Source organism: Gigantopelta aegis, chromosome 13 (assembly GCF_016097555.1).
Source record: "Gigantopelta aegis isolate Gae_Host chromosome 13, Gae_host_genome, whole genome shotgun sequence".
Classification (NCBI taxonomy): Eukaryota; Metazoa; Mollusca; class Gastropoda; order Neomphalida; family Peltospiridae; genus Gigantopelta; species Gigantopelta aegis.
In genome coordinates this window covers 29,896,176-29,908,582 of record NC_054711.1, presented here as the reverse complement: position 1 = coordinate 29,908,582, position 12,407 = coordinate 29,896,176, and the positions used below count along the sequence as shown (strand labels likewise).

The window sequence follows — 12,407 nt, the reverse complement described above, 5'->3', positions numbered from 1 at the left end:
CTGTGGTATCCTTTGCTTTGGAATATTTTGCTTTACCTCTCTGTGTGTGACTGGCTGAAGTTTTTGAAACTTTAGAAACTGGTTTGTTTTTGTCACTGATAGTATCACTTTTATCTGAGACTAATTTTGCTCTGGTATCCTTTGCTTTGGAATATTTTGCTTTACCTCTCTGTGTGTGACTGGCTGAAGTTTTTGAAACTTTAGAAACTGGATTGTCTTTGTCACTGATAGTATCACTTTTATCTGATACTATTTTTGCTGTAGTATCCTTTGCCTTGGAATCTTTTGCTTTACCTGTCTGTGTGTGACTGGCTGAAGTTTTTGAAACTTTAGAAACTGGTTTGTCTTTGTCACTGATAGTATGACGTTTATCTGAGACTATTTTTGCTGTAGCATCGTTTGCTTTGGAATCTTTTCCTTTACCTGTCTGTTTGCTACTCACTGAAGTTTTTGAAACTTTAGAAACATCCGTCTTTGATGTGTCCGTTCTTCTATTCTGACTACTCAGCATTCTACTGAACAACTCATTTAAGGGCGTCAGTCTGTCAAATAATTTAAAAACATGTGGATTATCAGAACCATTCACAGTCTGCTGAGAATTGTTATGAATTCCACTTGATGCAGGGTAAACTGAATTACGTTCATCCTCGTCACTGTCACTATCTGATGATGTATCATCAGAACTTGAACTTTCTTCATCAGAACTTGAAGTTGAACTTTCTTCATCAGAACTTGAAGTTGAACTTTCTTCATCAGAACTTGAACTTGAACTTTTTTCATCAGAACTTGAACTTTCTTCATCAGACGAATCTGATGAGTCAGAATCATCGGAAGATTCACCACTGTTTGTGGTCATCATGTCCTTCGTTTCACTATTGGTCTTTTGAGACATCAGATTTTGAGAGCCCGACGTCTGTTGTGGAACCTCTCTGTTTTCTTTACAATCGTGATCCACATAATCCTGGACTACATTGTAGCTATCTTTATTCTCTTCTAAATTGATTGTGTTTTTCTCACAGTGCATTTGAACATCTGCGGTATTGAGCATATTGGTTTTAATAACTGGTAAAGGGCTTGAATCAGAAAGTCTTGTTTCACATACTGACTGCTTCCCTGGAATGCACATCTTGCTATGAGAATGGGTATTTAAATCTTCAGTATTTCCTGTTTCTAAACTGTTCACAGAAGTCTGGATATTAACTGTGTCGTTAGACTTTAAACTTTTTATATAAAAATGTGTCCTACTACAGGACCCCTCACAGTCTGGCAGATACCATTCAATGTGTTTAGTCTTAGTGTCACTGACGGCAGATACATTAGGAATAGTCATCTGGTTAGGATCGCACACATCATCTGACTGATTTGCAGTTTGCTGACTATGGTCCGACTTGAAATTTTTCAGACAATATTGCAATTTCATTTGAGATAAATGGATATTCCCATGTTTCACATAAGCTGTAGTTGGACTTCTTAAATTTCTCCAGTCTAGATTTCCATGACTTTATCTCCAGTGGAATATTTTCAATTCTATGATGAATATAAGGTTGTTCCTTATCTAATGCATTACCACCTTCTGATTCAGCATCACCTTGTGATTCAGCATCATTTCCAGAACTGAGAACAGCAGATGGTACAGTATGTTTCTGTTTTATATTCTCCAAGTCCAACTTCAATATATTACTCTCCATATTTGCCACAGCTGACTCATTCTTGTTGCTTTTAGGATTGCCAATATCAAGACATTTAGCACCATTACCATGGTTGTTTATCTCATCAGTTTCAAGACATTTAGCACCTTTACCATGGTCATTTATCTCATCAGTTTTAATACATCTAGAACCTTTACCCTGGTCGTTTGTCTCGTCAGTTTCAAGACATTTAGCACCATTACCATGGTCGTTTGTCTCATCAGTTTCAAGACACCTAGCACCTTTATCGTGGTCATTTATCTCATCAGTTTCAAGACATTTGGCACCTTTACCATGGTCATTTATCTCATCAGTTTCAAGACATTTAGCACCATTACCATGGTCGTTTGTCTCATCAGTTTCAAGACATTTGGCACCTTTACCATGGTCGTTTGTCTCATCAGTTTCAGCTGCAGATGACAATCCCTTTAAAGCCTTATTCTCACTGTTACTTGAAGGACTGTAAACAGTAGTATATTGTATACGGATTTTCTTTGGTGAAAGCAGCAAATGATTCACCTCATCATCAATATGGTCCCCACCTTCCAGAATAACCTCTTTTGCTAAATGAACTGCACTGTCGCTTTGTTTTGTAGTTGTATCACCATCTGGTACCCACTTTGGTTTGAGTGAAGCCAGTGGTATATTGCTGGCTCTATCTCTCTGTTTAACAGCCTTTACATCACCTTTCACATTTAATGTTTTTTCTAAAATTATTGATCGATGATGCACATCATCCACCTGTTTGACATGTTGAACATGTTCAAGACCAATTGATTTTGCCAACACCCGTGCTGAATTACTCTTATTATCACCATCACTACAGATATTATTTGGTGAAGGATTGTGTCCCAGAATGACTGTTTTTTGTGAAATCAATGGTGCATGACTAGTACTCCCCAGATCATCAGCTTCCTTAAAAATTGTCTTTGGTGAAACTTGTGAACTACCTGGACAATTGTTCTGTTCAACATTAGCAACACCACTCTCCATATCAACTACTTGTTGTAAAACTGGTGATGAAACGGGTATAATATTGTGATCAATACATTCCATACTAACCAGGTTCGGTAACCCTTGTGTCAAGTGAATTGGACTATCCCTTGTTTTAATACCATGTTGACCAGGTTCTGTATACTTTTTCTTATCGGAATGACTGATACTGTCTTTGTGTTCAACGTCATCTTCCAGAATAGTCCGTTTTTCTGAAATCGGTGTTAAATGACTTGCACCATTCCCCAGGTCAGTGTTTTCTGTGCAAACACCTTTGGAAGACGGGGAACTTTGATGACTTCTTGGGTCCAAACGTTTAGGTCGAGTTTTGTCAGAATGAGAGTTTCTTTCTCTCTGGTCGTATTTCTCAGTTGCTCCAATTGCACTGTGGTCACTTTTGGACGTATCTCTGGTGTTTTTATCCCTTTCATATATGTGGTCTTTAGTTACACTCTTTTCCTGTTCACCTTCTCTTTTCTTATCATTTCTTTCTCTCCGGTCATATTTCTCCGTTGCTCCGATTGTACTGTGGTCAGTTTTGGAAGTACTTACGGTCTTTTTATCCCTTTCATATATGTGGTCTTTTCTTACAGTCTTTTCCTTTTCACCTTTTCTTCTCTTATCATTTCTTTCTTTCTGGTCATATTTCTCAGTTGCTCCGATTGTACTGTGGTCAGTTTTGGAGGTACTTACGGTCTTTTTATCCCTTTCATATATGTGGTCTTTTCTTACACTCTTTTCACCTTTTCTTACACTCTTTTCCTTTTCATCTTTTACACTCGTTTCTTGTTCACCTTTTCTTCTCTTATCATTTTCGTGTACCTTTTTCTCCTCCTTGGTCCCATTATCTAATGAATGTTTATCACCTCTAAAACAGCTGTCAAGTGTCTTGTCTCCGGGGTCACCATTTCTTGTGTGGTGCTTTTCCCTTTGTATACTGGCAGGGCCAGAACTTCCAGGATATTTATCAACAATCCTTTTTGCTGTTCTGCCCCTAACACTTACAGAAGGTGACACTTTTTGCTTTTTGGAATCATCATGACTGTCTTCTTTATATTTTCTCTTTTTCTGTATTTAACTTTTATCTGCATCTCTGGACGCTTTTCTGTTACCATACTCAAAACCACTGTTGGCCATCCTTTTGCTTTTACCATTAGTGTCTGTATTAGACAATACCTGTGACGTTGAAGATTCCTCATATAACTGAGAATATGCATAGCTTGCATCTGATATCAGTGAAGATAAGTATTCAGAACTCCCAGAAAGAGGATGCTCCTTGTTTCTATTCTTTCGTAGTTTGGCCAAAGCATTCACAACGGCAGGATTATTCAGCGTTCTGAAATACAAGCAATACCATATTAAGTACAAACAAAAGAAACAAGTTTATCGTAGTGCATTATGTCTTACCTGCTATCACATACATACTAATTTTGGATAGGAATAAAAGATCACATTAACACAGCCCCCAAAATAATTCACAAACGAAAGATCAAGTCTTGTATTGGTTACGTCTATGTGTTGCTATTTTCCCTTAACCAATGCTTTGTTTGTGATCACGTTTTTGTTTGCAATGCGTGGTTTTCACGATTTTCTCAGGTGTCTGGTGACACATAATAAATAATACCCAGCTTATTTCGAGGACTGCAACAGCAGAGTGGCTGCAACTAAAACCTCCAATTAAATCCCATTATGATAAGGCAAGAAGAGTTTCACCCATGAGGAATCATCTTGCGCGAACACACGCAGCCAAAAGCAATTTCCCACATCAAACCATAAGGACGACCAGGTGGTCCCTTACTTACTCTCTCGGTATCACTGTGGGAAAGACACCAGATATTGGTACTGTTGTAGCGATATATATATATACTGAACCGCAAAAGAAACGTGACACATGTGTGGCTGAGAAAATATGTTTCAATTTATTAATATCAAAGATAAATTTAGAAAAATCTGATAAAGTCAATTTATTGGATGCACTTTGACCACAGTCTCTGGGTCGTTTGCCTGTGTTCAGGTAGTGGGGGGATCCAGCACATCGAGATTGTAGGGCGTGACATGTTAAATACCGTGTATGTCCTCCCTGGGTGTTCAAAACGGCCATACACCGTCGGTACATGGAGTGCACGAGGCGGTTCACAAAAGCCATTGGCACCTGTGCCCACACCCTCAGGAAAGCTGCCTCCAGTTGCACACGCGTTGTCGGCCGTGGGACCACCTGGTTAAGCCGTCTCTGGATTTCATCCCACAGGTGTTCAATCGGGTTCAAATCAGGGTTGAGAGCCGGCCACGGCATGGTTCTGATGTTGTGCTGACGCAGGAAGTCCATGGTGATCCTGGCCATGTGGGGGCGAGCATTATCCTGCTGGAACACGTGGTTATGGTGACGCGTGAAGAAGGGCACTATGTGAGGTGTTAGAATCTGGTCAACGTAGCGCTGCGCTGTGATGTCATTCCCTCTGCCTGCACCAACATTTTGGAACAAATGGGGCCCAATTCTCTGATTCAGGCCTATAGCACCCCAAACCATGATGCTTTGGCCACCCCACGGGTCTCTCTCCAGGACACATGCGTCTCTGTAGCGTTCACCCCTCCTACGCCACACCCTCACTCTGCCATCCGAGTTGGAAACGCAGTACCGGCTCTCGTCAGAGAAGACTATCAACCTCCATTGTTGATGCCGCCAATGTTGGTGCTGTGTAGCCCACTGTAGTCATGTCTGACGGTGGCGGGCGGTGAGGACAGGTCCTCGAGCGGGACGTCGGCAAAACAGGTTGTTGGCGGCCAGTCGACGTCGTACCGAATCGTCACTGATGGGTCGCTGTCCAGTGCCAATGGTCGCGCGAGCTGTCATGCTGGCCGTTCTGAAGCGATAATGGAGGTGTTGCCGGTTGATGTAGCGGTCCTGCCTGGGCGTGGTCACCCAGGGGCGCCCGCTGCGGTGACTGTTTGCAGTGCTGTTGGTGTTGATGTACCGCTGCTGTAGACGATGGATGGTGCTGACATGGACATTGTAAGCGTTAGCAACAACCAGGGCACGCTGCCCGGCTTGCAATCGGCCGATAGCTTGTTCTCTCTGCGCTGCTGACAATCGGGTCATACCTGATGCGTGCAAATTACGAATGCCAGGAACGCGGTTCAAGTTGGTTTTTATACCCATAACCTCCACGAGATGCACGTGCATTTCGGTTTTCATGACAATTGTTTGCGACTGCCACCCACGGCCTTCGAGACAGGTGCGTTTTGGCGTGTCGTTTCATGGAAAGTTGAAAGGGTACCTGCAATTTGGGTCTCAGTCATAAACCAGCATGTCTTGTAATATTGACAGTTACATCCCCGAAATAAATTTTTATAATTTACCATATAGAAATGACATTTAAAAATCTCGCGTTTCTTTTGTGGTTCAGTATATATATAGCTACATATCTTGCTACCATGACTGAACTACAGTAATAAACTTGTTTTACCATTAACTTAAAGAAATTTATAACTGCTAATTAAGCAATACTTACAGACCTATAATCAAGACTTTTAGCAAATAGGACAAACTGTTGATTTTGAGTAAACAGTTTACATGTCAGTCGAGATTTTAAAACTATAGCAATTCACCGTATATACTTCTACAATTCGTCGTACAGTCGTTATTTAAATGTTTAATGAAACGAATGCATTATGTAAACTGTGTTATACAATGTTACAGTTATATGAACCTCACCGAACATGAACAATGGTAACTGACCTCAAACAGAAAGTCACTGATAAAAGACAAACTTTAATAATTATTTTCTCTACTTCAAGATTTGTCGTTTCGACAGTACCAATATCAAGTGTCGGTCTCACACAGTGAGTATATATTTTGAAACTTGCTACCCAGACAAAAATGTAGCAGGTGTGAAAGTTACAATATTAGTTAATGCAATTCACCGTTTGCTAGCTTATTTTAAAAGTGTATATTAAGTTAAGTTAAATTTTGTTTTGAAACTATATTGTCTTCTCATGGTCCATTCCTTGACGTGGTGAGGTAGCTTGCATGTCTCCATGACTCGGAGAGCTATGCCAGCTGGAGCATCAGCTCTTGGTAGGGTCACCCAAGCTGGACTGGTCAAAGGGTAGAAACTAGATTAATATGGACCGGACAGACAAAGGACGTGAGTCAAGAAAGACAACTGTCTAGAAGCAAACTCCAAAATCAAAACTGGGCTGGAGAGGCTCAGAATCCTAGTAAGGAAACTCTCCTAGGAGAAGGAAAACTCCAAACTCAATCTAAATCCATTGAAGTCAGAGTACAGAAGCTATGCATAAGCATTACCGTGGAAACTGAAAGGAAATGTCTATACATGCACCAAGCTCTATGATCATCAAACTACATTGTGAATATGTATGGCTATTGGTTATTTGACATGTGGTCGACCGAGAGGCAACCTGCTACTACCACACAAGCTAGTCGTGAAAAATAGCAACCATACTTCACATGAACCATCGTTCTGTTCAAATCGCCAATTCTACCTTTACTAACCATTTAATATCCTTTTTTGTGTGTCCATACGAAAGCAAACACCAAACCCAACACATTTATATTTATTCTATTATCTCTACTGAAGGAACAATTACAGTAAACATTTTCCCACACAATCGATTATGGATTTTTATAATCGATTATCACATCGGTAGCCAAACCAATCAACTTTCGATTATTTGCGATTATTGAAACATCACTAGTGATACATGTAGCTCCCCTTAACCAGCGAGGTCTGTAAAACAAATATTCCTTTGCTTTTCTACCTTTATTACCAGATTTAAATTACCTCAGTGATACAATCTGTGATGATTTACGCTGGAGTTCTGTGTAAAAGAAGGTTAAAATTACCTTAGTGACACAATCTGCGATGATTTACGCTGGAGTTCTGTCTATATCAACAGGTTTAAATTACCTCAGTGATACAATCTATGATGATTTACGCTAGAGTTCTGTCTAAAAGAAGGTTAAAATTACCTCAGTGACACAATCTGCGATGACTTACGCTAGAATTCTGTGTAAAAGAAGGTTAAAATTACCTCAGTGACATAATCTGCGATGATTTACGCTGGAGTTCTGTCTGAGAGGTCAGTAATAGGGCCGACATGTTCTTCTTCAGAACAGTATTCTCCTGGACGAGTTTCTCACTGCTCGACTCCACAGTGTCCAGTTTCTCATGCAGGAAACAGGTGTAGTCTTGTGCTTCAGAGAAACGCCGTCGCATCTGCAAAATTATGCATGGAGTTGGTAAAAACAAACAAACAAATAAAAAAAACCTAAATATAATTTGACTGTACGTTATTAAAAAGAAACCCCAGATCATCTTTTTACATATTAGATTATCAAATACTGGCAGATAATGTACCCCAAGTGTATACATACATTTTGTATTTTTCATCCAGCGGCACAAAGGTGCTATCGTTGACGTCCCTGAACTACAGCACTTTATATCTCAAACGACGGCAATTGCTGTCAGTGCCGTTACTAAGTTCGAACATTGTGATAATGAACAAAATGTTCCCTGTATGCACATTAATAAACAATTTATGTATATCTATTATCTTATAGATCTAAAACACAATAATTGTACAAAGCTGTTTAAAATTAATAATTGTACAAAGCTGTTTAAAATTAATAATTGTACAAAGCTGTTTAAAATATACCTCCTGGTTGGATAGGTCCCGCTGCACCACATCATCACATACAATCTCGGTGTACAAGTCAAGTGATGGCAATGGGCTTTTAACAAGAGGCCGGGTTGAGGACAGGTAGCTATTGTCTGCCGAGTGATGACCTGGTGATGATACGGGGTTGGGAGGCACTGCTGTGTTAATGGATCCTGACACGATCCCGCTTTCACGGCAGGCATCATTCAAAATGTCAGAATGAATATCAACACTAGTATCTTTGCCCGTGAATCTGGATGCATTTCTTGAACCCAACAATTGTTCCACTTTGTGGCCAGGCTCAGCAAAGTGATCATTTACTAGAGGGTCTATAGCATCGTCTTTTAAACTACCACCAAAGTGGTCCTCTATGCCATTGTCTCCATCACCAAGATGAAGAGGATCACCATACAGATCGATGCGTTCCTCCCTCTGTTGTAGCAGTGCAGTGCTGGAATCATGACCATCGCCAGGTCTGCTTGACTTCTCTTCGTGTCTGTCACCACCATCAATCTTTTCACTACCAGCACCAACACTACACCGACTGTTGGACAACGTCAGACTTTTTTTAACATCAGCATTGACAAGCGGCAATGATTTAACGAATGTCTGTAGTTCATTGCAGCTAAAATGTTCAAGCTGAGAAAGTTCTGATTTGTCTAACATTTTACCAGACTCACAATTTGAAACAGACGCATCATGTGTGCGTTTTTCAATAGAAGAACGAGACTTTGAGTGCACCCTGTTACTTGTTCCAGTGTTATCAGAGTCCTTGTCACAGGATGACCCACAGATCTCGGACATCAACTGATTCCTTTGGGAATCAACAGTCCCGGACATGTCCGGTAATAAAGTTATGTACAAATAAATAAGTTAATGTCTTATTTATTATGTACGCTTTTTATTCTATTACTTTCAAAATGAAAACAGATGAAATAAATAATTTCCACTGTGAATATTCACCATAGACTTGATCATCTGAAAATAAATTTGAAAAAACAAATTACATACATACATGCATACATACACACACACACACACACACACACACACACACATACATGTATATACATCAGATCAGTCAGCTATCAATTCTAAACCAAGGGACAATATTTTAAAATCTTACGTTTATCTTGAAGACAAGTAGGCCTAGACGAGACCAAACATCTACATCATTGAATAAACATGAACTTTAAGCCTTTAAACCTGATGCTTGTCATAGTAATGTATTCTGGCGGAACACAGCGGAAAAATCGGAAATCAGAGATTACACATTTAGCTCGTGCATCATTTTTAAGGACTTACTGACCGAATCGTTCAGGTTAGGTCTGCATGAACCCTATCGTTTTGGGTTATTACTATTAGTTTTGTAAATATTATTCATTATGAAAGATAAAGTAAAAGTTAACTTAGCAGTCACATTTTTTTTAAATGAATAATTGATTAAGTTGGAGAATGCACTCAGAAGTGTAGATTCAGGAAAAATAATTAAGTCGCCCTCCTCGTGCATTTTCCATTACCAAAATCAGGTGGAACAATCCAGTTGACAGTTGGTTACTGGCTATTAAAACAACTACTATAAGTATATTATATTAATATGGTATGAGAACAAGGTTTTTACTTTTTTCTTGCACGAGGATAATTAATTAAGATTTTATGCACTTATTGTTGATAATAAAAAAACATCCCCCCCCCCCGTAAATTTTGCGATAGTTATATTTATATTTTATTTTTTTAATTTTGATGTTGGAGAATCTGAAGAATCTGTTTGGGAACGTTTTTGGCCTTCGGACACATATCATTGGGATCCCCCTTAAATCGATCCTTTCTGGATCCGCCAATGTAAATGAAATAAATATCCTTGGTTTTATAAACTAGCAATATTTCATTGATAGTATTTGATTCATTTTTAGTTGTATAAACGGACTAGACAAGTCACGTCCTGGCTTCTCACATCCTGAATTTTCACAAAGAATACCTTTTTTTTCAGTAAATTGCTTTATTATATACATAGCAATGAAATATATAGATCTACAGACACCATAAAAGTAATATTCGGTGAAAGTCATATTTTCACTGTATTTTAGTTACAGTGAAAATGTAAAAATCGTATTTACTTTTTTGAACAGGTTCATGGTTAAATTATCTCCCTTGTACATTATTCTGTTTTGATTATTGAGGCCAGAGTTTGACGATTACCAGTGCATTTGATGGTATTTGAAAAAAAAAAAAAAAATGTAATTTAAACAATTGTACCTATAAAAAAGGGATATGAAGTTCAATTACGATAAAATATATAAAACTAATTGAATACGAAGCTAATAATGATGACACAATGTCCTGTCATTGAGTGTAAGTCACTGCACGTTAAAATTAAACATGGCGTTTGATTGGTTTTGTTTTTGTGGGGGTTTTTTTTGGGGGAGGATCGCTTTGTAAGGTACGTTTGCATAGCAGTATTATTAAATAAATGTTAAATTAAGAATGATAATTTTTATTCAAATTTCTTTTAAAAAGTCTATGGTCAAGTAACTTTTCTGAAAACGTTCGGTCGGAAAAAATATGTCATGGCGATACGTGTTTTCGATAGGATAAGCGAAAGATATTTTATCAATTCAATTCAATTTATTGTACAAAACACTCACAGGGAGCAGGTACAAAAACAATAACAATTACATATATGTACATTACATTGTAAAACATGTATGGCAAAAAGCGAAAGATAGTATCAAAAATTAGGAAAAATGTCTATAATAAATCGACCATTGCATGGTGTTTTTTAAAATTCGAATACGATTTTTATGTCAACTCGTGATGTGTGAAAACCATAGTTTCACTCACTGTAATTACCCAAGCTGTGAAAAAGGAAAAACATTTTATTTTAGACTGTTATGTTGAAAGGCAAGAGCTATTTGATAAGTTAAACTCCTTTTCCGACTTTTTTACTGTACTGATTGCTTAACCATGAGGCCACCGAGAAGAGGGTGGAGTGGTCTTACACCTAACCATTGAGTTGTTAAAACTCGTTCTGGGTGGGAGCTGGTGCCGGGCTGCGAACTCTATACCTACCAGCCTTATGTCCGATTCCTTAACCATGACGCCACAGAGGCCGGTTTTTCTTAACCATGTATTAACATTTATTGATGGCTGTATTTCTAAACGTAAAGTTCTTGTTCCCGTTATCAATCGGAAGGTAATTTAATTACTTTGACCATTTATTTGTATAATATACTAGTATTTTATTATGATATACGCCTAGTCATTTTATTCCTATAAATAAAATACAAATTTTGTTATTGTTATTAATTGTTGTTGTTATTGATGTTGTATGGGTTTTTTTTATTATTTAATCTATGTTTGCTGACACCAGATTGTTTGGTATAATAACCATGTATTAACATTTATTGACGGCTGTATTTTTAAACGTAAAGTTCTTGTTCCGGTTATCAATGGGGCAGTAATTTAATTACTTTCATAATTTTATTGTTATAATATACTAGTACTTTATTATTATATAGGCCTAGTCATTTTATTCCTATAAATATAATACAAATTTTGTTATTGTTATTAATTGTTGTTTTTGTTTTGGTTGTTGTTACTGATGTTGTATGGTGGGGTTTTTTTTTAAATCTATGTTTGTTGACACCAGATTGTTTGATATTTGGCAATAGATTTCACTAATCCAAAATTTCCTCTTCTAAAAATAGCCATCAAATAAAATAAATAACATAACTATTATAAATAACATAAACAGCACTGGCGTAGGAAGCGGGGAGGCAAGGGGGGCATGTGCCCCCCCCCCCCCCCCCTTCAGATATTTTGCTTTATAATAATGTAAAAGTGTGTAAATATAAAATGGTGTCCCCCCCCCCCCCCCCCACCACGTTTTGATACCTTCCTACGCCACTGAACATTATTATATTCCATATCAACCCCATGTAACGTTTTGTAACACAGAGATCACTTTCCTTTTATTTTAAAAATACTTAACATACAGCAACACCCCTCACAAGGGACATTGGACTTTCCCTGTTATTGATATTTAAA

The 12,407-nt window shown here is 38.1% G+C and overlaps 1 protein-coding gene across 1 annotated transcript in view; it reads right to left on the bottom strand.

The window, feature by feature from the left end:
• Positions 1–1,048, bottom strand: part of LOC121387255 (lisH domain-containing protein C1711.05-like) — a 2,989-nt gene extending 1,941 nt beyond the window's left edge. The window contains exon 1 of the mRNA XM_041518280.1: positions 166–1,048. Coding sequence (XP_041374214.1) covers positions 166–1,048 — 883 coding nt within the window. The remainder of the gene's footprint in view (positions 1–165) is intronic.
• Between the last annotated feature and the right edge of the window lie 11,359 nt (positions 1,049–12,407).